The sequence below is a fragment of the Salmo salar genome, chromosome ssa26, assembly GCF_905237065.1.
Source record: "Salmo salar chromosome ssa26, Ssal_v3.1, whole genome shotgun sequence".
Lineage (NCBI taxonomy): Eukaryota > Metazoa > Chordata > Actinopteri > Salmoniformes > Salmonidae > Salmo > Salmo salar.
Window position 1 is genome coordinate 55,267,576 of NC_059467.1, and position 26,481 is coordinate 55,294,056.

The window sequence follows — 26,481 nt, forward strand, 5'->3', positions numbered from 1 at the left end:
CCTCAATATAGACCCTCAACCCACACAATATATCACCCCCACTACCCTCTATATAGACCCTCAACCCACACAATATATCACCCCCACTACCCTCTATATAGACCCTCACCCCAATACCCTCTATATAGACCCTCAACCCACACAATATATCACCCCCACTACCCTCTATATAGACCCTCAACCCACAATATATCACCCCACTACCCTCTATATAGACCCTCAACCCACACAATATATCACCCCCACTACCCTCTATATAGACCCTCAACCCATACAATATATCACCCCCACTACCCTCTATATAGACCCTCAACCCACAATATATCACCCCCACTACCCTCTATATAGACCCTCAACCCATACAATATATCACCCCCACTACCCTCTATATAGACCCTCAACACACACAATATATCACCCCCACTACCCTCTATATAGACCCTCACCCCACAAAATATCACCCCACTACCCTCTATATAGACCCTCAACCCACAACCCTCTATATCGACCCTCAACCCACTCAATATATCACCCCCACTACCCTCTATATAGACCCTCAACCCACACAATATATCACCCCCACTACCCTCTATATAGACCCTCAACCCACACAATATATCACCCCCACTACCCTCTATATAGACCCTCAACCCACAATATATCACCCCCACTACCCTCTATATAGACCCTCAACCCACAATATATCACCCCCACTACCCTCTATATAGACCCTCAACCCACAATATATCACCCCACTACCCTCTATATAGACCCTCAACCCACAATATATCACCCAATCTACCCTCTATATAGACCCTCAACCCACAACCCTCTATATCGACCCTCAACCCACTCAATATATCACCCCAACTACCCTCAATATAGACCCTCAACCCACACAATATATCACCCCCACTACCCTCTATATAGACCCTCAACCCACACAATATATCACCCCCACTACCCTCTATATAGACCCTCACCCCAATACCCTCGATATAGACCCTCAACCCACACAATATATCACCCCCACTACCCTCTATGTAGACCCTCAACCCACAATATATCACCCCACTACCCTCTATATAGACCCTCAACCCACACAATATATCACCCCCACTACCCTCTATATAGACCCTCAACCCATACAATATATCACCCCCACTACCCTCTATATAGACCCTCAACCCACAATATATCACCCCCACTACCCTCTATATAGACCCTCAACCCATACAATATATCACCCCCACTACCCTCTATATAGACCCTCAACACACACAATATATCACCCCCACTACCCTCTATATAGACCCTCACCCCACAAAATATCACCCCACTACCCTCTATATAGACCCTCAACCCACAACCCTCTATATCGACCCTCAACCCACTCAATATATCACCCCCACTACCCTCTATATAGACCCTCAACCCACTCAATATATCACCCCCACTACCATCTATATAGACCCTCAACCCACACAATATATCACCCCCACTACCCTCCATATAGACCCTCAACCCACACAATATATCACCCCCACTACCCTCTATATAGACCCTCACCCCACTTCCCTCTATATAGACCCTCAACCCACAATATATCACCCCCACTACCCTCTATATAGACCCTCAACCCACACAATATATCACCCCCACTACCCTCTATATAGACCCTCACCCCACACAATATATCACCCCCACTACCCTCTATATAGACCCTCAACCCACACAATATATCACCCCCACTAAGCTCTATATAGACCCTCACCCCACACAATATATCACCCCACTACCCTCTATATAGACCCTCAACCCACACAATATATCACCCCCACTACCCTCTATATAGACCCTCAACCCTCACAATATATCACCCCCACTACCCTCTATATAGACCCTCAACCCACAATATATCACCCCACTACCCTCTATATAGATCCTCAACCCACACAATATATCACCCCACTACCCTCTATATAGACCATCACCCCACTACCCTCTATATAGACCCTCAACCCACAATATATCACCCCCACTACCCTCTATATAGACCCTCAACCCACAATATATCACCCCACTACCCTCTATATAGATCCTCAACCCACACAATATATCACCCCCACTACCCTCTATATAGACCCTCACCCCACTACCCTCTATATAGACCCTCAACCCACAATATATCACCCCACTACCCTCTATATAGACCCTCAACCCACAATATATCACCCCACTACCCTCTATATAGATCCTCACCCCACACAATATATCACCCCCACTACCCTCTATATAGACCCTCAACCCACACAATATATCACCCCCACTACCCTCTATATAGACCCTCAAACCACACAATATATCACCCCCACTACCCTCTATATAGACCCTCAACCCACAATATATCACCCCCACTACCCTCTATATAGACCCTCAACCCACACAATATATCACCCCCACTACCCTCTATATAGACCCTCACCCCAATACCCTCTATATAGACCCTCAACCCACACAATATATCACCCCCACTACCCTCTATATAGACCCTCAACCCACAATATATCACCCCACTACCCTCTATATAGACCCTCAACCCATACAATATATCACCCCCACTACCCTCTATATAGACCCTCAACCCATACAATATATCACCCCCACTACCCTCTATATAGACCCTCAACCCACACAATATATCACCCCCACTACCCTCTATATAGACCCTCAACACACACAATATATCACCCCACTACCCTCTATATAGACCCTCAACCCACAATATATCACCCCCACTACCCTCTATATAGACCCTCACCCCACAAAATATCACCCCACTACCCTCTATATAGACCCTCAACCCACAATATATCACCCAATCTACCCTCTATATAGACCCTCAACCCACAACCCTCTATATCGACCCTCAACCCACTCAATATATAACCCCCACTACCCTCTATATAGACCCTCAACCCACTCAATATATCACCCCCACTACCATCTATATAGACCCTCAACCCACACAATATATCACCCCCACTACCCTCCATATAGACCCTCAACCCACACAATATATCACCCCCACTACCCTCTATATAGACCCTCACCCCACTACCCTCTATATAGACCCTCAACCCACAATATATCACCCCCACTACCCTCTATATAGACCCTCAACCCACACAATATATCACCCCCACTACCCTCTATATAGACCCTCACCCCACTACCCTCTATATAGACCCTCAACCCACAATATATCACCCCACTACCCTCTATATAGACCCTCAACCCACAATATATCACCCCCACTACCCTCTATATAGACCCTCAACCCACACAATATATCACCCCCACTACCCTCTATATAGACCCTCACCCCAATACCCTCTATATAGACCCTCAACCCACACAATATATCACCCCCACTACCCTCTATATAGACCCTCAACCCACACAATATATCACCCCACTACCCTCTATATAGACCCTCAACCCACACAATATATCCCCCCACTACCCTCTATATAGACCCTCACCCCACACAATATATCACCCCCACTACCCTCTATATAGACCCTCAACCCACACAATATATCACCCCCACTACCCTCTATATAAACCCTCAACTCACAATATATCACCCCCACTACCCTCTCTATAGACCCTCAACCCATACAATATATCACCCCCACTACCCTCTATATAGACCCTCAACCCACACAATATATCACCCCCACTACCCTCTATATAGACCCTCAACCCACACAATATTTCACCCCCACTACCCTCTATATAGACCCTCAACCCACAATATATCACCCCCACTACCCTCTATATAGACCCTCAACCCACAATATACCCCCCCACTACCCTCTATATAGACCCTCAACCCACAATATATCACCCCACTACCCTCTATATAGACCCTCAACCCACAATATATCACCCCACTACCCTCTATATAGACCCTCAACCCACACAATATATCACCCCCACTACCCTCTATATAGACCCTCAACCCACAATATATCACCCCTACTACCCTCTATATAGACCCTCAACCCACAATATATCACCCCCACTACCCTCTATATAGACCCTCAACCCACACAATATATCACCCCCACTACCCTCTATATAGACCCTCACCCCACTACCCTCTATATAGACCCTCAACCCACAATATATCACCCCCACTACCCTCTATATAGACCCTCAACCCATACAATATATCACCCCCACTACCCTCTATATAGACCCTCAACCCACAATATATCACCCCCACTACCCTCTATATAGACATTCAACCCACACAATATATCACCCCCACTACCCTCTATATAGACCCTCAACCCACAATATATCACCCCACTACCCTCTATATAGACCCTCAACCCACACAATATATCACCCCCACTACCCTCTATATAGACCCTCAACCCACACAATATATCACCCCCACTACCCTCTATATAGACCCTCAACCCACACAATATATCACCCCCACTACCCTCTATATAGACCCTCACCCCACAATACATCACCCCACTACCCTCTATATAGACCCTCAACCCACACAATATATCACCCCCACTACCCTCTATATAGACCCTCAACCCACAATATATCACCCCCACTACCCTCTATATAGACCCTCAACCACAATATATCACCCCCACTACCCTCTATATAGACCCTCACCCCACTACCCTCTATATAGACCCTCAACCCACAATATATCACCCCCACTACCCTCTATATAGACCCTCAACCCACACAATATATCACCCCCACTACCCTCTATATAGACCCTCACCCCACACAATATATGACCCCCACTACCCTCTTCCCTGTAAGACACTGTATTGTCACCAATAGAGGGCGATAGAGCCTTGACGTGCCTATTGAAGCTGAGTCTTGTCACCAATAGTGGGCGATAGAGCCTTGACGTGCCTATTGTCACCAATAGTGGGCGATAGAGCCTTGACGTGCCTATTGTCACCAATAGAGGGCGATAGAGCCTTGACGTGCCTATTGAAGCTGAGTCTTGTCACCAATAGTGGGCGATAGAGCCTTGACATGCCTATTGTCACCAATAGTGGGCGATAGAGCCTTGACGTGCCTATTGTCACCAATAGAGGGCGATAGAGCCTTGACGTGCCTATTGTCACCAATAGAGGGCGATAGAGCCTTGACGTGCCTATTGTCACCAATAGAGGGCGATAGAGTCTTGACGTGCCTATTGTCACCAATAGAGGGCGATAGAGCCTTGACGTGCCTATTGAAGCTGAGTCTTGTCACCAATAGAGGGCGATAGAGCCTTGACGTGCCTATTGTCACCAATAGAGGGCGATAGAGCCTTGACGTGCCTATTGAAGCTGAGTCTTGTCACCAATAGTGGGCGATAGAGCCTTGACGTGCCTATTGTCACCAATAGAGGGCGATAGAGCCTTGACGTGCCTATTGTCACCAATAGAGGGCGATAGAGCCTTGACGTGCCTATTGAAGCTGAGTCTTGTCACCAATAGAGGGCGATAGAGCCTTGACGTGCCTATTGTCACCAATAGAGGGCGATAGAGCCTTGACGTGCCTATTGTCACCAATAGAGGGCGATAGAGCCTTGACGTGCCTATTGTCACCAATAGAGGGCGATAGAGCCTTGACGTGCCTATTGTCACCAATAGAGGGCGATAGAGCCTTGACGTGCCTATTGTCACCAATAGTGGGCGATAGAGCCTTGACGTGCCTATTGTCACCAATAGAGGGCGATAGAGCCTTGACGTGCCTATTGTCACCAATAGAGGGCGATAGAGCCTTGACGTGCCTATTGTCACCAATAGAGGGCGATAGAGCCTTGACGTGCCTATTGAAGCTGAGTCTTGTCACCAATAGTGGGCGATAGAGCCTTGACATGCCTATTGTCACCAATAGTGGGCGATAGAGCCTTGACGTGCCTATTGTCACCAATAGAGGGCGATAGAGCCTTGACGTGCCTATTGTCACCAATAGAGGGCGATAGAGCCTTGACGTGCCTATTGTCACCAATAGAGGGCGATAGAGTCTTGACGTGCCTATTGTCACCAATAGAGGGCGATAGAGCCTTGACGTGCCTATTGAAGCTGAGTCTTGTCACCAATAGAGGGCGATAGAGCCTTGACGTGCCTATTGTCACCAATAGAGGGCGATAGAGCCTTGACGTGCCTATTGAAGCTGAGTCTTGTCACCAATAGTGGGCGATAGAGCCTTGACGTGCCTATTGTCACCAATAGAGGGCGATAGAGCCTTGACGTGCCTATTGTCACCAATAGAGGGCGATAGAGCCTTGACGTGCCTATTGAAGCTGAGTCTTGTCACCAATAGAGGGCGATAGAGCCTTGACGTGCCTATTGTCACCAATAGAGGGCGATAGAGCCTTGACGTGCCTATTGTCACCAATAGAGGGCGATAGAGCCTTGACGTGCCTATTGTCACCAATAGAGGGCGATAGAGCCTTGACGTGCCTATTGTCACCAATAGAGGGCGATAGAGCCTTGACGTGCCTATTGTCACCAATAGTGGGCGATAGAGCCTTGACGTGCCTATTGTCACCAATAGAGGGCGATAGAGCCTTGACGTGCCTATTGTCACCAATAGAGGGCGATAGAGCCTTGACGTGCCTATTGTCACCAATAGAGGGCGATAGAGCCTTGACGTGCCTATTGTCACCAATAGAGGGCGATAGAGCCTTGACGTGCCTATTGTCACCAATAGAGGGCGATAGAGCCTTGACGTGCCTATTGTCACCAATAGAGGGCGATAGAGCCTTGACGTGCCTATTGAAGCTGAGTCTTGTCACCAATAGTGGGCGATAGAGCCTTGACGTGCCTATTGTCACCAATAGAGGGCGATAGAGCCTTGACGTGCCTATTGTCACCAATAGAGGGCGATAGAGCCTTGACGTGCCTATTGAAGCTGAGTCTTGTCACCAATAGAGGGCGATAGAGCCTTGACGTGCCTATTGTCACCAATAGAGGGCGATAGAGCCTTGACGTGCCTATTGTCACCAATAGAGGGCGATAGAGCCTTGACGTGCCTATTGTCACCAATAGAGGGCGATAGAGCCTTGACGTGCCTATTGTCACCAATAGAGGGCGATAGAGCCTTGACGTGCCTATTGTCACCAATAGTGGGCGATAGAGCCTTGACGTGCCTATTGTCACCAATAGAGGGCGATAGAGCCTTGACGTGCCTATTGTCACCAATAGAGGGCGATAGAGCCTTGACGTGCCTATTGTCACCAATAGAGGGCGATAGAGCCTTGACGTGCCTATTGTCACCAATAGAGGGCGATAGAGCCTTGACGTGCCTATTGTCACCAATAGAGGGCGATAGAGCCTTGACGTGCCTATTGAAGCTGAGTCTTGTCACCAATAGTGGGCGATAGAGCCTTGAAGTGCCTATTGTCACCAATAGAGGGCGATAGAGCCTTGACGTGCCTATTGTCACCAATAGAGGGCGATAGAGCATTTTTCTCCCTCTTTGTGCTGTATGTGTGAGAGAGAGAGATGAGCTGGTTTAAATGAGAAGGTCTCCCTGCTAACTGTAATAGTGACGTGTGTCACTAGAGCTCATTATCATCATAATAGTCCTATAATTGAGCAGGAGGAGACAGTGGACAGTAAATCACATGAATGAGTGTGAGTCTAAACCAGTGTCTTATTGTCTGTCGTCCTCTGTCTGATGCCAGATCCACAAAGAGGAGGAGGCTGTCTATCCTGAACCCTGTTGTATTCCCGACACACAGACACGCAGCAGCACTGACCACAGACACAGCAACAACCAAACAGGTAAGACAGAATGAAGGTCTATTCGGTATAGTGGGTATAAGACAGACCCCAGTCCTCTAGACAGACCCCAGTCCTCTAGACAGACCCCAGTCCTCTAGGCAGACTAGACAGACCCCAGTCCTCTAGACAGACCCCAGTCCTCTAGGCAGACCCCAGTCCTCTAGACAGACCCCAGTCCTCTAGACAGACCCCAGTCCTCTAGACAGACCCCAGTCCTCTAGGCAGACCCCAGTCCTCTAGGCAGACCCCAGTCCTCTAGACAGACCCCAGTCCTCTAGACAGACCCCAGTCCTCTAGGCAGTCCCCAGTCCTCTAGGCAGACCCCAGTCCTCTAGACAGACCCCAGTCCTCTAGACAGACCCCAGTCCTCTAGGCAGTCCCCAGTCCTCTAGACAGACCCCAGTCCTCTAGACAGACTAGACAGACCCCAGTCATCTAGACAGACCCCAGTCCTCTAGGCAGACCCCAGTCCTCTAGGCAGACCTCAGTCCTCTAGACAGACCCCAGTCCTCTAGACAGACTAGACAGACCCCAGTCCTCTAGACAGACCCCAGTCCTCTAGGCAGACCCCAGTCCTCTAGGCAGACCTCAGTCCTCTAGGCAGACCCCAGTCCTCTAGACAGACTAGACAGACCCCAGTCCTCTAGACAGACCCCAGTCCTCTAGACAGACTAGACACTCAGTCCTCTAGACAGACCTCAGTCCTCTAGGCAGACTAGACAGACCCCAGTCCTCTAGACAGACCCCAGTCCTCTAGACAGACCTCAGTCCTCTAGGCAGACTAGACAGACCCCAGTCCTCTAGACAGACCCCAGTCCTCTAGACAGACCCCAGTCCTCTAGACAGACCTCAGTCCTCTAGGCAGACTAGACAGACCCCAGTCCTCTAGACAGACCCCAGTCCTCTAGACAGACCTCAGTCCTCTAGGCAGACTAGACAGACCCCAGTCCTCTAGACAGACCCCAGTCCTCTAGACAGACCCCAGTCCTCTAGGCAGACCCCAGTCCTCTAGGCAGAACCCAGTCCTCTAGGCAGACCCCAGTCCTCTAGACAGACCCCAGTCCTCTAGACAGACCCCAGTCCTCTAGGCAGACCCCAGTCCTCTAGACAGACTAGACAGACCCCAGTCCTCTAGACAGACCCCAGTCCTCTAGACAGACTAGACAGACCTCAGTCCTCTAGACAGACCCCAGTCCTCTAGACAGACTAGACAGACCCCAGTCCTCTAGGCAGTCCTCAGTCCTCTAGGCAGACCCCAGTCCTCTAGACAGACCCCAGTCCTCTAGACAGACCCCAGTCCTCTAGGCAGACCCCAGTCCTCTAGGCAGACCCCAGTCCTCTAGACAGACCCCAGTCCTCTAGACAGACCCCAGTCCTCTAGGCAGTCCTCAGTCCTCTAGACAGACCCCAGTCCTCTAGACAGACCCCAGTCCTCTAGGCAGACCCCAGTCCTCTAGACAGACCCCAGTCCTCTAGGCAGTCCTCAGTCCTCTAGACAGACCCCAGTCCTCTAGGCAGACCCCAGTCCTCTAGGCAGTCCTCAGTCCTCTAGACAGACCCCAGTCCTCTAGACAGACCCCAGTCCTCTAGACAGTCCTCAGTCCTCTAGACAGACCCCAGTCCTCTAGGCAGACCTCAGTCCTCTAGACAGACCCCAGTCCTCTAGGCAGACCCCAGTCCTCTAGGCAGACCCCAGTCCTCTAGACAGTCCTCAGTCCTCTAGACAGACCCCAGTCCTCTAGACAGTCCTCAGTCCTCTAGACAGACCCCAGTCCTCTAGGCAGTCCTCAGTCCTCTAGACAGACCCCAGTCCTCTAGACAGACCCCAGTCCTCTAGACAGTCCTCAGTCCTCTAGACAGACCCCAGTCCTCTAGGCAGTCCTCAGTCCTCTAGACAGACCCCAGTCCTCTAGACAGACCCCAGTCCTCTAGACAGACTAGACAGACCCCAGTCCTCTAGACAGACCCCAGTCCTCTAGACAGTCCTCAGTCCTCTAGGCAGACCCCAGTCCTCTAGGCAGACCCCAGTCCTCTAGACAGACCCCAGTCCTCTAGACAGACCTCAGTCCTCTAGACAGACCTCAGTCCTCTAGACAGACCCCAGTCCTCTAGACAGACCCCAGTCCTCTAGGCAGACCCCAGTCCTCTAGATAAACTAGACAGACCCCAGTCCTCTAGGCAGTCCTCAGTCCTCTAGACAGACCCCAGTCCTCTAGGCAGTCCTCAGTCCTCTAGACAGACCCCAGTCCTCTAGACAGACCCCAGTCCTCTAGGCAGTCCTCAGTCCTCTAGACAGACCCCAGTCCTCTAGACAGACCCCAGTCCTCTAGACAGTCCTCAGTCCTCTAGACAGACCCCAGTCCTCTAGACAGACCCCAGTCCTCTAGACAGACCCCAGTCCTCTAGACAGACCCCAGTCCTCTAGGCAGACCCCAGTCCTCTAGACAGACCCCAGTCCTCTAGGCAGTCCTCAGTCCTCTAGACAGACCCCAGTCCTCTAGGCAGTCCTCAGTCCTCTAGACAGACCCCAGTCCTCTAGGCAGACCCCAGTCCTCTAGACAGACCCCAGTCCTCTAGACAGACCCCAGTCCTCTAGGCAGACCCCAGTCCTCTAGGCAGACCCCAGTCCTCTAGACAGTCCTCAGTCCTCTAGACAGACCCCAGTCCTCTAGACAGACCTCAGTCCTCTAGACAGACCCCAGTCCTCTAGACAGTCCTCAGTCCTCTAGACAGACTAGACAGACCCCAGTCCTCTAGGCAGACCCCAGTCCTCTAGGCAGTCCTCAGTCCTCTTGATAGACCTCAGTCCTCTAGACAGACTAGACAGACCCCAGTCCTCTAGACAGACCTCAGTCCTCTAGACAGACCTCAGTCCTCTAGACAGACCCCAGTCCTCTAGACAGACCCCAGTCCTCTAGACAGACCCCAGTCCTCTAGGCAGACCTCAGTCCTCTAGACAGACCCCAGTCCTCTAGACAGACCCCAGTCCTCTAGACAGACCCCAGTCCTCTACGCAGTCCTCAGTCCTCTAGACAGACCCCAGTCCTCTAGACAGACCTCAGTCCTCTAGACAGACCTCAGTCCTCTAGACAGACCCCAGTCCTCTAGACAGACCCCAGTCCTCTAGACAGACCCCAGTCCTCTAGGCAGACCCCAGTCCTCTAGACAGACCTCAGTCCTCTAGACAGACCCCAGTCCTCTAGACAGACCCCAGTCCTCTAGACAGACTAGACAGACCCCAGTCCTCTAGGCAGACCCCAGTCCTCTAGACAGACCTCAGTCCTCTAGACAGACCCCAGTCCTCTAGACAGACTAGACAGACCCCAGTCCTCTAGGCAGACCCCAGTCCTCTAGACAGACCTCAGTCCTCTAGACAGACCCCAGTCCTCTAGACAGACCCCAGTCCTCTAGACAGACCTCAGTCCTCTAGACAGACCCCAGTCCTCTAGACAGACTAGACAGACCCCAGTCCTCTAGGCAGACCCCAGTCCTCTAGACAGACCTCAGTCCTCTAGACAGACCCCAGTCCTCTAGACAGACCCCAGTCCTCTAGACAGACTAGACAGACCCCAGTCCTCTAGGCAGACCCCAGTCCTCTAGACAGACCTCAGTCCTCTAGACAGACCTCAGTCCTCTAGACAGACCCCAGTCCTCTAGACAGACTAGACAGACCCCAGTCCTCTAGACAGACCCCAGTCCTCTAGACAGACCTCAGTCCTCTAGACAGACCCCAGTCCTCTTGATAGACCTCAGTCCTCTAGACAGACCTCAGTCCTCTAGACAGACCCCAGTCCTCTAGACAGACCCCAGTCCTCTAGACAGACCTCAGTCCTCTTGATAGACCTCAGTCCTCTAGACAGACCCCAGTCCTCTAGACAGACCCCAGTCCTCTAGACAGACCCCAGTCCTCTAGACAGACCTCAGTCCTCTTGATAGACCTCAGTCCTCTAGACAGACCCCAGTCCTCTAGGCAGACCCCAGTCCTCTAGGCAGACCCCAGTCCTCTAGGCAGACCCCAGTCCTCTAGACAGACCCCAGTCCTCTAGACAGACCCCAGTCCTCTAGGCAGACCCCAGTCCTCTAGGCAGACCCCAGTCCTCTAGACAGACCCCAGTCCTCTAGACAGACTAGACAGACCCCAGTCCTCTAGACAGACCCCAGTCCTCTAGACAGACCCCAGTCCTCTAGACAGACCCCAGTCCTCTAGACAGACTAGACAGACCCCAGTCCTCTAGGCAGTCCTCAGTCCTCTAGACAGACCCCAGTCCTCTAGACAGACCCCAGTCATCTAGACAGACCCCAGTCCTCTAGGCAGACCCCAGTCCTCTAGACAGACCCCAGTCCTCTAGACAGACCCCAGTCCTCTAGACAGACCCCAGTCCTCTTGATAGACCTCAGTCCTCTAGGCAGACCCCAGTCCTCTAGACAGACCCCAGTCCTCTAGGCAGACCCCAGTCCTCTAGACAGACCCCAGTCCTCTAGACAGACCCCAGTCCTCTAGACAGACCCCAGTCCTCTAGGCAGACTAGACAGACCCCAGTCCTCTAGGCAGACCCCAGTCCTCTAGGCAGACCTCAGTCCTCTAGGCAGACCTCAGTCCTCTAGATAGACCTCAGTCCTCTAGACAGACCCCAGTCCTCTAGACAGACCCCAGTCCTCTAGACAGACCCCAGTCCTCTAGACAGACCTCAGTCCTCTAGACAGACCTCAGTCCTCTAGACAGACCTCAGTCCTCTAGACAGACCCCAGTCCTCTAGGCAGACCCCAGTCCTCTAGATAGACCTCAGTCCTCTAGACAGACCCCAGTCCTCTAGGCAGACCCCAGTCCTCTAGACAGACCCCAGTCTTCTAGACAGACCCCAGTCCTCTAGGCAGACCCCAGTCCTCTAGTCAGAACCCCAGTCCTCTAGGCAGACCCCAGTCCTCTAGGCAGACCTCAGTCCTCTAGACAGACCTCTAGGCAGACCCCAGTCCTCTAGGCAGACCTCAGCCCTCTAGACAGACTAGACAGACCTCAGTCCTCTAGACAGACCCCAGTCCTCTAGGCAGACCCCAGTCCTCTAGGCAGACCCCAGTCCTCTAGGCAGACCTCAGTCCTCTAGACAGACCTCAGTCCTCTAGACAGACCCCAGTCCTCTAGACAGACCCCAGTCCTCTAGACAGACCTCAGTCCTCTAGACAGACCTCAGTCCTCTAGATAAACTAGACAGACCCCAGTCCTCTAGACAGACCCCAGTCCTCTAGACAGACCCCAGTCCTCTAGACAGACCTGTCCTCTAGATAAACTAGACAGACCCCAGTCCTCTAGACAGACCCCAGTCCTCTAGACAGACCCCAGTCCTCTAGGCAGTCCTCAGTCCTCTAGACAGACCTCTAGGCAGACCCCAGTCCTCTAGGCAGACCTCAGCCCTCTAGACAGACTAGACAGACCTCAGTCCTCTAGACAGACCCCAGTCCTCTAGGCAGACCCCAGTCCTCTAGGCAGACCCCAGTCCTCTAGACAGACCTCAGTCCTCTAGACAGACCCCAGTCCTCTAGACAGACCTCAGTCCTCTAGATAAACTAGACAGACCCCAGTCCTCTAGACAGACCCCAGTCCTCTAGACAGACCTCAGTCCTCTAGACAGACCCCAGTCCTCTAGACAGACCCCAGTCCTCTAGGCAGTCCTCAGTCCTCTAGACAGACCTCTAGGCAGACCCCAGTCCTCTAGGCAGACCTCAGCCCTCTAGACAGACCCCAGTCCTCTAGGCAGACCCCAGTCCTCTAGGCAGACCTCAGTCCTCTAGACAGACCTCAGTCCTCTAGACAGACCCCAGTCCTCTAGACAGACCCCAGTCCTCTAGACAGACCTCAGTCCTCTAGATAAACTAGACAGACCCCAGTCCTCTAGACAGACCTCAGTCCTCTAGACAAACGAGATAAATCACTTCCACTGGGTGACATGAGAAGTGAAAGATAAACTAAACCTCTTGTTCCAAATTGGAAAAACAAAAACAATGACTTCCTCTTTATGACAGAAACAGACGTAGAAAAGAACACGAAAGAAATAAGCTCAGATGATCTCCTCCTTTACAGTACACAGCAAAGAGTATGACAGTGTTAGGTGTTCCTGCGTCTGGGTTAGGTGTTCCTCTTACCAGGGTAACGATACGACCTTCTGATACCTGTCGTCTGTTCCCGTCTCTAACCTGTTGTCCTTGTTGTGTTGTTCTGGTTGCAGACTGTCAGAGTGTGAGCAGTTTCAGCTCTACTCTCCTGAAAGACTCAGACAGCGACACCGAGAGCTTCTTCAGCACAGGAGAGGACAGTGTTTTCAGCAAGGCAAGACTTTTCTATAAGGACAGACGTTCCTCTAGCGGAACGCCTCACCAATATCCTATGGTAGCGCCTGGTGCGAAATACAAAAAACCTTAAAAAATGCTATAATTTCAATTTCTCAAACATATTACTATTTTACACCATTTGAAAGACAAGACTCTCGTTAATCCAACCACATTGTCCGATTTCAAAAAGCAAAACATTAGATTATGTCAGCAGAGTACCCTTCCAAAAATAATCACAGACATTTTTCAAGCTAGTATATATCTCACAAAAACCCAAACCACAGCTAAATGCAGCACTAACCTTTGATGATCTTCATCAGATGACACTCCTAGGACATTATGTTAATACAATACATGCATGTTTTGTTCAATCAAGTTCATATTTATATCAAAAACCAGCTTTTTACATTAGCATGTTTTGTTCAGAACTAGCATACCCACCGAAAACTTCCGGTGAATTTACTAAATTACTCACGATTAACGTTCACAAAATACATAACAATTATTTTAAGAATTATAGATACAGAACTCCTTTATGCAATCGCGGTGTCAGATTTTAAAATAGCTTTTCGGTGAAAGCACATTTTGCAATATTCTGAGTAGATAGCCCGGCCATCACGGCTAGCTATTTTGACACCCACCAAGTTTGGTACTCACCAAACTCAGAATTACTATAAGAAAAATTGGATTACCTTTGCTGTTCTTCGTCAGAATGCACTCCCAGGACTTCTACTTCAACACCCAATGTTGTTTTGGTTCCAAATAATCCATAGTTATATCCAAATACTTCCGTTTTGTTCGTGCGTTCAAGTCACTATCCGAAGGGTGACACGCCGGCGCATTTCGTGACAAACGATTTCAAAATATTCCATTACCGTACTTCGAAGCATGTCAATCGCTGTTTAAAATAAATGTTTATGCTATTTTTCTTGTAAAATAGCGATAATATTCCAACCGGGCGACGTTGTATTCGTTCAAACACTGAAAGAAAAAAATGGAGTCGTCTCATGCACGCGCGCCTCAGTGTCATTGTTCTCAGAAGGACCACTCTCCAAAACCCCTGCTGTTTTTCACCCAGAGACTGGAGAGCTCTCATTCCACTTTCTGGCGCCTTCTGAGAGCCAATGAAAGCCTTCGAAAATGTCACGTTACAGCAGAGATGCTGTATTTTTGATAGAGATGCCCTAGAAGGAGAACAAATTGTCAGACAGGGCACTTCCTGCATGGAATCTTCTCAGGTTTTTGCCTGCCATATGAGTTCTGTTATACTCACAGACACCATTCAAACAGTTTTAGAAACTTTAGAGTGTTTTCTATCCAAATCTACTAATTATATGCATATTCTAGTTTCTGGGCAGGAGTAGTAACCAGATTAAATCGGGTACGTTTTTTATCCGGCCGTGAAAATACTGCCCCCTATCCCATGGATCAGATATTTGTCACTGTAATAGTTTGATGTTGTTTGAATAGAGAATAAAAATAATAGAGATGATTAAAAACTGCTGGTCAAACTGTGGCTTCAGGGGGGTTTGATAATGGAGGATGGATGGACTTCTCGTTGGATGACTCCTGCTCTCTCCTCTCCGCTCCTAATGGAGGATGGATGGACTTCTGCCTGGTCCTCTAGCCTACTCCACTCTAACAGGACCTGTCTCAGCCTGGTCCTCTAGCCTACTCCACTCTAACAGGACCTGTCTCTGCCTGGTCCTCTAGCCTACTCCACTCTAACAGGACCTGTCTCTGCCTGGTCCTCTAGCCTACTCCACTCTAACAACAGGACCTGTCTCTGCCTGGTCCTCTAGCCTACTCCACTCTAACAGGACCTGTCTCTGCCTGGTCCTCTAGCCTACTCCACTCTAACAACAGGACCTGTCTCTGCCTGGTCCTCTAGCCTACTCCACTCTAACAGGACCTGTCTCTGTCTGGTCCTCTAGCCTACTCCACTCTAACAACAGGACCTGTCTCTGCCTGGTCCTCTAGCCTACTCCACTCTAACAGGACCTGTCTCTGCCTGGTCCTCTAGCCTACTCCACTCTAACAGGACCTGTCTCTGTCTGGTCCTCTAGCCTACTCCACTCTAACAACAGGACCTGTCTCTGTCTGGTCCTCTAGCCTACTCCACTCTAACAGGAACTGTCTCTGTCTGGTCCTCTAGCCTACTCCACTCTAACAGGACCTGTCTCTTCCTGGTCCTCTAGCCTACTCCACTCTAACAGGACCTGTCTCTGCCTGGTCCTCTAGCCTACTCCACTCTAACAGGACCTGTCTCTGTCTGGTCCTCTAGCCTACTCCACTCTAACAACAGGACCTGTCTCTGCCTGGTCCTCTAGCCTACTCCACTCTAACAGGACCTGTCTCAGCCTGGTCCTCTAGCCTACTCCACTCTAACAGGACCTCTAACATTCCCCCCAGAAATGTCCTGGAACTTGCAGGTGCCTTGGTGGAAGAGTGGGGTAACATCTCACAGCAAGAACTGGCAAATCTGGTGCAGTCCATGAGGAGGAGATGCACTGCAGTACTTAATGCAGCTGGTGGCCACACCAGATACTGACTGTTACTTTTAATTTTGACCCCCCCCTTTGTTCAGGGACACATTATTCCATTTCTGTTTGTCACATGTCTGTGGAACTTGTTCAGTTTATGTCTCAGTTGTCGAATCTTGTGATGTTCATACAAATATTTACACATGTTAAGTTTGCTGAAAATATACACAGTTAACAGTGAGAGGACGTTTATTTTTTTGCTGAGTTCATGTTATATTGTATTTAAATTCATATGTGGGTGGAGGGGGGATTTAACTCGTAATATGTGCTGAGTTTATTACATACAGTCCAGTGAACCACTAGGAGGATGGTAGACTCATGGCAGTCCAGTGTATCCCTTAATAACCTGTTGTACAGGTTAGCAATGAACCCTGAGACGGGATTGCTAGCAAGGCTGGAAATTCAAAACATCAAAAATCTAATAATTTCAATTTCTCAAACAATCAACTATTTTACACAATTTAAAAGATAAACATCTCCTTAATCTAACCACATTGTTCGATTTTCAAAGAGGCTTTACGGCAAAAGCATAAAGTTAGATTATGTTAGGACAGTACATAGCCACAAAAGTACAAACATCCATTTTCAATTCAAGGTCAGGCGTCACCAAAAGCAGAAACCAGCTAAATGCAGCACTAACCTTTGACAATCTCCATCAGATGACACTCCTAGGACATTATGTTATACAATATATGCATTTTTTGTTCCATCAAGTTCATATTTATATCCAAAAACAGCATTTTACAGTAGCGGTGAAATTCAGATTTTTTTCTTCTCTGAAATGCTTCCGGTGAACAACGTTACAAATTACAAAATCACTATTCGAAAACATTGGTAAATTATAATATTGTCATTCAAATATTCATAGTTTAACATTTCGTAAATGCTACTGCATTGCCAGATTTCAAAATAACTTTACTGGGAAATCACAATTCGCAATAAACCGGGTGCTGTGCTAAGAACAATAGGCTAGGCTATACAGGTTAGCACCATCTTGTAACCAAGTAATATCAAAATTACTATTGTCAATAATCCCTTACCTTTGATTATCTTCATCCATTGGCACTTCCAGGAATCCCAGGTTCACAACAAATGTGGTTTCTTTCAACAAAGTTCATAATTGATGTCCAAATAACTCCAAGTTGTTCCATGTTGTTAGCGCTTCGGTAGGCTACTAAAAAGTAGCGCGGGGGGGAAGTCACGGCGAAAAGTACAAAAAATAATCTATTTACGTTCGTTCAAACATGTCAAACGTTGTTTAGCATCAATCTTTAGAGCCATTTTTAACGTGAAACATCAGTAATGTTTCAACCCGACCTCTCCTGTGTGTTGAAAAACGTCTTTGAAAAATGTATCGCATCACATGATTGCGCAGGTGCAGCCAATAATGAAGTGACGACATCCCAGGGAGGTCAACTTCCCTTCCTTGTCATCCGGTCTCTGTTCATCATAGACGCTTCAAACAACTTGATAAAGATCGCTGACATCTAGTGGAAGCCGTAGGAGTTGCGAAATGAATCCTTTCTCACTGTGGTATCTATTAAACAATGATAAAAAAAAATAGTACAGCCACAAAATTCTTTTTTTCTCTCAGGTTTTCTCAGGTTTTTGCCTGCCATATGAGTTTTGTTATACTTACAGACACCATTCAAACAGTTTTAGAAAATTCAGAGTGTTTTCTATCCAAATCTGGTAATAATATGCATATCCTAGCTTCTGAGTTGGTGTAGGTGGCAGTTAAAAATGGGCACATCTTTTTTTCAAAATTCTCAATACTGCCCCCTAGCCCCAACAGGTTTTAAGTATCACTCAGTCCTCTCTGTTATTGGTCTCTCTCCTGTCATCTCCCACATAACACCTCTCTCTGTCTCTCTCTCTGTCTCTCTCTCTGTCTCTCTGTCTCTGTCTCTCTCTCTGTCGCTCTCTCTGTCTCTCTATGTCTCTCTCTCTCTCTCTCTCTCTCTGTCTCTCTCTCTCTCTCTCTGGTAAACTAAGCTTCCCCTGCTCTGTAGGAATGAATCTAACTGCTCTCTGTTTCCAGGGGGACGATACGATGATGGGGGACAGCACCAGTGAGGTGTCTGTATCCTGTTCCTCCACAGACGACACGGCCAGTGTGGGTCCGACCAGCTCCAGCCCAGAGAGCTGTGTGGAGGGGGGCCCAGGGGACCAGGGGGACAGGGGCCATGGCCGCCGCTGGAACCCTGTAGAGGGCCACACACAAGGGCCCACCGCAAGAGAAGGTCCAGGAGAAGGAGGAGGAGGAGGAGGAGGAGAGGCAGCGGAGGAGGTGAAGGACAGACTGACGGAGGTGACACGGCGCCCAGCTAAACATCCACCCAGCGTCAGGTCTCTGTCCCCATTCAGACGCCACAGCTGGGGAGCAGGGAAGAACACAGCAGGAAACGGAGACATGAACCAATGCAGGTACAGATCCTGGGGACTGGAGCTGAACTGATGAGGGGGTTAGGGGGTCTGAGGAGGGTCTGATCAGGGGGTTAGGGGGTCTGAGGAGGGGCTGATTAGGGGGTCTGAGGAGGGTCTGATCAGGGGGCGGGAGGGTCTGAGGGGTGGCTGATCAGGGGGTTAGGGGGTCTGAGGAGGGGCTGATCAGGGGTTTAGGGGGTCTGAGGAGGGGCTGATCAGGGCGTTAGGGGGTCTGAGGAGGGTCTGTTGAGGCATAACTTTTACCAGCACAACAGTTGCAGTCATGTGGTTACACTTTACTGCACTTTACTGTACGGTACTGTACTTTACTGTAATTTACTGTATGTTACTGTACGTTACTGTAATTTACTGTACGTTACTGTACGTTACTGTAATTTCCTGTACGTTACTGTACTTTACTGTAATTTCCTGTACGTTACTGTACTTTACTGTACGTTACTGCACGTTACTGTAATTTCCTGTACGTTACTGTACTTTACTGTACGTTACTGTACTTTATTGTAATTTACTGTACGTTACTGTACGTTACTGTACTTTACTGTAATTTACTGTACGTTACTGTACGTTACTGTAATTTCCTGTACGTTACTGTACTTTACTGTACTTTACTGTACGTTACTGTACTTTACTGTACGTTACTGTACTTTACTGTAATTTACTGTACGTTACTGTAATTTACTGTATGTTACTGTACCTTACTGTACTTTACTGTAATTTACTGTACGTTACTGTAATTTACTGTACGTTACTGTACGTTACTGTACGTTACTGTAATTTACTGTACGTTACTGTAATTTACTGGACGTTACTGTACTTTCCACAGTCATCCATCAGTTCTGATCACTGATCATAACATGCAAGGCTGTGATCTTGATGCGTGTAGAAATCCATTTAATCTCTCTATCGTTCCTCTCATCCCTCATCTTCTATCCATCTCCTTCAGGACCACACAAAGTCCCGCGGAAGGAAAGCCAACGTTTCACAGGAGAAGGTACTAATGGAACATTTAGTACTGGAAGCATTACAACGCCCCAAAGTACTGCGTTTAGTACTGGCAGCATTACAACGCCCCAAAGTACTGCGTTTAGTACTGGCAGCATTACAACGCCCCAAAGTACTGCGTTTAGTACTGGCAGCATTACAACGCCCCAAAGTACTGCGTCCTCATACTGATCATTTAGTACTGGAAGCATTACAACGCCCCAAAGTACTGCATCCTCATACTGAACATTTAGTACTGGAAGCATTACAACGCCCCAAAGTACTGCGTCCTCATACTGAACATTTAGTACTGGAAGCATTACAACGCCCCAAAGTACTGCGTCCTCATACTGAACATTTAGTACTGGAAGCATTACAACGCCACAAAGTACTGCGTCCTCATACTGATCATTTAGTACTGGAAGCATTACAACGCCCCAAAGTACTGCGTCCTCATACTGATCATTTAGTACTGGAAGCATTACAACGCCACAAAGTACTGCGTCCTCATACTGATCATTTAGTACTGGAAGCATTACAACGCCCCAAAGTACTGCGTCCTCATACTGAACATTTAGTACTGGAAGCATTACAACGCCCCAAAGTACTGCGTCCTCATACTGAACATTTAGTACTGGAAGCATTACAACGCCCCAAAGTACTGCGTCCTCATACTGAACATTGATGCTCAGTTCCACTCAATCCATCTCTCTACACTCAGACCAAACCATTGACTTAAACACAGCCCAGTAACTCCTTCATTTCCTCTCCCACCTCCACCTCTCCCTCTCTCCCCTCTCCCCTCTCCCTCTCCCTCTCTCCTCTCTCCCCTCTCCCCTCTCCCTCTCTCCCCTCTCCCTCTCTCCCCTCTCCTCTCTCCCCTCTCTCCGTGTCTGAGTGGTTCTGCCGTGGTTCTAAGGTACTGTGTGTCTGAGTGGTTCTGCCGTGGTTCTAAGGTACTGTGTCTGAGAGGTTCTGCCGTGGTTCTAAGGTACTGTGTGTCTGAGTGGTTCTGCCGTAGTTCTAAGGTACTGTGTGTCTGAGTGGTTCTGCCGTGGTTCTAAGGTACTGTGTGTCTGAGTGGTTCTGCCGTGGTTCTAAGGTACTGTGTCTGAGAGGTTCTGCCGTGGTTCTAAGGTACTGTGTGTCTGAGTGGTTCTGCCGTGGTTCTAAGGTACTGTGTGTCTGAGTGGTTCTGCCGTGGTTCTAAGGTACTGTGTGTCTGAGTGGTTCTGCCGTGGTTCTAAGGTACTGTGTGTCTGAGAGGTTCTGCCGTGGTTCTAAGGTACTGTGTGTCTGAGTGGTTCTGCCGTGGTTCTAAGGTACTGTGTATCTGAGTGGTTCTGCCGTGGTTCTAAGGTACTGTGTGTCTGAGTGGTTCTGCCGTGGTTCTAAGGTACTGTGTATCTGAGTGGTTCTGCCGTAGTTCTAAGGTACTGTGTGTCTGAGAGGTTCTGCCGTGGTTCTAAGGTACTGTGTGTCTGAGTGGTTCTGCCGTGGTTCTAAGGTACTGTGTCTGAGTGGTTCTGCCGTGGTTCTAAGGTACTGTGTATCTGAGTGGTTCTGCCGTGGTTCTAAGGTACTGTGTGTCTGAGTGGTTCTGCCGTGGTTCTAAGGTACTGTGTGTCTGAGTGGTTCTGCCGTGGTTCTAAGGTACTGTGTCTGAGAGGTTCTGCCGTGGTTCTAAGGTACTGTGTGTCTGAGTGGTTCTGCCGTGGTTCTAAGGTACTGTGTGTCTGAGTGGTTCTGCCGTGGTTCTAAGGTACTGTGTGTCTGAGAGGTTCTGCCGTGGTTCTAAGGTACTGTGTCTGAGAGGTTCTGCCATGGTTCTAAGGTACTGTGTATCTGAGTGGTTCTGCCGTGGTTCTAAGGTACTGTGTGTCTGAGTGGTTCTGCCGTGGTTCTAAGGTACTGTGTGTCTGAGTGGTTCTGCCGTGGTTCTAAGGTACTGTGTGTCTGAGTGGTTCTGCCGTGGTTCTAAGGTACTGTGTGTCTGAGTGGTTCTGCCGTGGTTCTAAGGTACTGTGTGTCTGAGTGGTTCTGCCGTGGTTCTAAGGTACTGTGTCTGAGAGGTTCTGCCATGGTTCTAAGGTACTGTGTGTCTGAGTGGTTCTGCCGTGGTTCTAAGGTACTGTGTGTCTGAGAGGTTCTGCCATGGTTCTAAGGTACTGTGTGTCTGAGTGGTTCTGCTGTGGTTTTTCCAACGTGCCGTCCCATTCTGCAGCACCCCCCAAGCTGTGCTACAGTACAACACAACTTTTATTGGAAAAACCACTGTCCATGACTCAGGCTGGTTCCCAGAGTAGCCCTCTACAATATCTTCACCAGACTCCATCTTCATCAACCATCTCTCTGTCCACCGTCCTCTGATCAAGACATTAACTGTCCCTCTTCATCTCTCTGTCCACCGTCCTCTGATCAAGACATGAACTGTCCATCTCTCTGTCCACCTTCCTCTGATCAAGACATTAACTGTCCCTCTTCATCTTCCTGTCCACCTTCCTCTGACCAAGACATGCACTATCCCTCTTCATCTCCCTGTCCACCTTCCTCTGATCAAGACATGAACTGTCCCTCTTCATCTCCCTGTCCACCTTCCTCTGATCAAGACATTAACTGTCCCTCTTCATCTTCCTGTCCACCTTCCTCTGACCAAGACATGCACTATCCCTCTTCATCTCCCTGTCCACCTTCCTCTGACCAAGACATGAACTATCCCTCTTCATCTCCCTGTCGTGTCTTTGGCATCATTAAAGTGAAGACTGTTATTTTATCAAATCAATTCTCTGTAATTATTATTACTTGATCAGTCTAATCATGTAACTGCAATTAACCAAGAAGTCGGGGCACCATGGAAAATATTCAGATTACAAAGTTATAATTTTCCTAATTTAACTCTTCAGATATTTTAATATCTGATCAATTAGTCTTCTAATTAATGAATTATTATTTACCTCAAGTTAGTCTCATTCCAAACATTGTTAATTTTTGGTTATCTGCACGAACCCAGTCTTTACTATGAATCATGAGTCCTATAGGGCGGCGCACAATTGTCCCAGCGTCGTCCGGGTTTGGCCGGTGTAGGCCGTCATTGTAAATAAGAATGTGTTCTTAACTGACTCGCCGAGTTAAATAAACGTTCAATATATATATATAAAATTGATCAGCTGTTGTCAATGCCGACATGAGTATGACATCATTTAAAGTTTACACGATTTTCAAAATGTCAAATAATGTAATATGAAACGTTATTTTTCCCGAGTACTCAAACGGTCTACTATTTAGGACACAGGTATGGGTATTCGGACACGGCGAGAGAACAGTAATGCAATTCTGCTCTGGAGAAGGGCTCAGTCATTTCCTCTCTGTACACTACAGTCGCTTAAAATACTCAATCTGCTAATTGTCCCTCAGTGCAGTAAAAGGCTCAGTCTATACTATCTCCTGATCTCCTGCCAGTCCAGTAGCTCTGTGATGTGCTGTGTCTCAGTGCAGTAAAAGGCTCAGTCTATACTATCTCCTGCCAGTCCAGAAGCTCTGTGATGTTCTGTGTCTCTCAGTGCAGTAAAAGGCTCAGTCTATACTATCTCCTGATCTCCTGCCCAGTCCAGTAGCTCTGTGATGTTCTGTGTCTTCAGCTACATTGCCACTCATTATGTACGATACTGCACATTATTAGGGTAATTTATAGAACGATACAACAACAATCTGTAATATGTCCTATTTACAGTCCAGCAGATTGACTTGTTCTTCTTCTCTGTCTTCAGCTGCAGCCTGGAGGGCCTGAGTGAAGTAAGTGATGATGGGAAGGGCCCGTCGGCCCTGGGCGCCATTACCCAGGAGGCTAGGCTGCGTGGAGTGGTCTGTCACCAGGGCAGCAGCGAGGAGAGGGTCAGATCTCTAGTACCTCTGACAGAAGAACACCAATCTGAGCTGGGCGTTCGCACCACGGAGCACGGACAGGTAAGTCGTTATGGATCTGTTATACAGTCTCAACTTAACATCCAAATAGTGGTTAGAGGAGGCAGGTAGCCTAGTGGTTAGAGGAGGAGGCGGGTAGCCTAGTGGTTAGAGGAGGCAGGTAGCCTAGTGGTTAGAGGAGGCAGGTAGCCTAGTGGTTAGAGGAGGCAGGGTAGCCTAGTGGTTAGAGGAGGCAGGGTAGCCTAGTGGTTAGAGGAGACGGGTAGCCTAGTGGTTAGAGGAGGCAGGTAGCCTAGTGGTTAGAGGAGGCAGGGTAGCCTAGTGGTTAGAGGAGACGGGTAGCCTAGTGGTTAGAGGAGGCAGGTAGCCTAGTGGTTAGAGGAGGCAGGGTAGCCTAGTGGTTAGAGGAGGAGGCAGGTAGCCTAGTGGTTAGAGGAGGAGGCAGGTAGCCTAGTGGTTAGAGGAGGCAGGGTAGCCTAGTGGTTAGAGGAGGCAGGTAGCCTAGTGGTTAGAGGAGGCGGGTAGCCTAGTGGTTAGAGGAGGCGGGTAGCCTAGTGGTTAGAGGAGGCGGGGTAGCCTAGTGGTTAGAGGAGGCGGGTAGCCTAGTGGTTAGAGGAGGCGGGTAGCCTAGTGGTTAGAGGAGGCGGGTAGCCAAGTGGTTAGAGGAGGCGGGTAGCCTAGTGGTTAGAGGAGGCGGGTAGCCTAGTGGTTAGAGGAGGCGGGTAGCCTAGTGGTTAGAGGAGGCGGGTAGCCTAGTGGTTAGAGGAGGCGGGTAGCCTAGTGGTTAGAGGAGGCGGGTAGCCTAGTGGTTAGAGGAGGCGGGAAGCCTAGTGGTTAGAGGAGGCGGGAAGCCTAGTGGTTAGAGGAGGCGGGTAGCCTAGTGGTTAGAGGAGGCGGGTAGCCTAGTGGTTAGAGGAGGCGGGTAGCCTGGTGGTTAGAGGAGGCAGGTAGCCTAGTGGTTAGAGGAGGCAGGGTAACCTAGTGGTTAGAGGAGGCAGGATAGACTAGTGGTTAGAGGAGGCAGGTAGACTAGTGGTTAGAGGAGGCAGGTAGACTAGTGGTTAGAGGAGGAGGCGGGTAGCCTAGTGGTTAGAGGAGGCGGGTAGCCTAGTGGTTAGAGGAGGCGGGTAGCCTAGTGGTTAGAGGAGGCGGGTAGCCTAGTGGTTAGAGGAGGCGGGTAGCCTAGTGGTTAGAGGAGGCGGGTAGCCTAGTGGTTAGAGGAGGCGGGTAGCCTAGTGGTTAGAGGAGGCGGGTAGCCTAGTGGTTAGAGGAGGCGGGTAGCCTGGTGGTTAGAGGAGGCAGGTAGCCTAGTGGTTAGAGGAGGCGGGTAACCTAGTGGTTAGAGAAGGCCGGTAGCCTAGTGGTTAGAGGAGGCAGGGTAACCTAGTGGTTAGAGGTGGCAGGTAGCCTAGTGGTTAGAGGAGGCAGGTAGCCTAGTGGTTAGAGGAGGCAGGTAGACTAGAGGTTAGAGGAGGAGGCGGGTAGCCTAGTGGTTAGAGGAGGCAGGGTAGGCTAGTGGTTAGAGGAGGCAGGTAGACTAGTGGTTAGAGGAGGCAGGTAGCCTAGTGGTTAGAGGAGGCAGGTAGCCTGGTGGTTAGAGGAGGCAGGTAGCCTAGTGGTTAGAGGAGGCAGGGTAGACTAGTGGTTAGAGGAGGCGGGTAGCCTAGTGGTTAGAGAAGGCAGGTAGCCTAGTGGTTAGAGGAGGCAGGATAGACTAGTGGTTAGAGGAGGCAGGTAGACTAGTGGTTAGAGGAGGAGGCGGGTAGCCTAGTGGTTAGAGGAGGCAGGGTAGCCAAGTGGTTAGAGGAGGCGGGTAGCCTAGTGGTTAGAGGAGGCGGGTAGCCTAGTGGTTAGAGGAGGCGGGTAGCCTAGTGGTTAGAGGAGGCGGGTAGCCTAGTGGTTAGAGGAGGCGGGTAGCCTAGTGGTTAGAGGAGGCGGGTAGCCTAGTGGTTAGAGGAGGCGGGTAGCCTGGTGGTTAGAGGAGGCAGGGTAGCCTGGTGGTTAGAGGAGGCAGGTAGCCAAGTGGTTAGAGGAGGCGGGTAACCTAGTGGTTAGAGAAGGCGGGTAGCCTTGTGGTTAGAGGAGGCAGGTAGCCTAGTGGTTAGAGGAGGCGGGTAGCCTAGTGGTTAGAGGAGGCGGGTAGCCTAGTGGTTAGAGGAGGCGGGTAGCCTAGTGGTTAGAGGAGGAAAGGTTGCCTAGTGGTTAGAGGAGGCGGGTCGCCTGGTGGTTAGAGGAGGCAGGGTAGCCTGGTGGTTAGAGGAGGCAGGTAGCCTAGTGGTTAGAGGAGGCGGGTAACCTAGTGGTTAGAGAAGGCAGGTAGCCTAGTGGTTAGAGGATGCAGGTAGCCTAGTGGTTAGAGGAGGAAGGTAGCCTAGAGGTTAGAGGAGGAGGTGGGTAGCCTAGTGGTTAGAGGAGGCAGCGTAGGCTAG

The 26,481-nt window shown here is 49.5% G+C and overlaps 1 protein-coding gene across 1 annotated transcript in view; it reads left to right on the forward strand.

Moving 5' to 3' along the window:
* The window catches only part of LOC106588061 (uncharacterized), a 54,325-nt gene that overhangs the window by 8,218 nt on the left and 19,626 nt on the right, over positions 1-26,481 (forward strand). Inside the window, exons 3-7 of the mRNA XM_045708327.1 lie at positions 7,736-7,835; positions 14,057-14,157; positions 18,744-19,129; positions 20,094-20,141; positions 23,899-24,094. Coding sequence (XP_045564283.1) covers positions 7,736-7,835; positions 14,057-14,157; positions 18,744-19,129; positions 20,094-20,141; positions 23,899-24,094 — 831 coding nt within the window. The remainder of the gene's footprint in view (positions 1-7,735; positions 7,836-14,056; positions 14,158-18,743; positions 19,130-20,093; positions 20,142-23,898; positions 24,095-26,481) is intronic.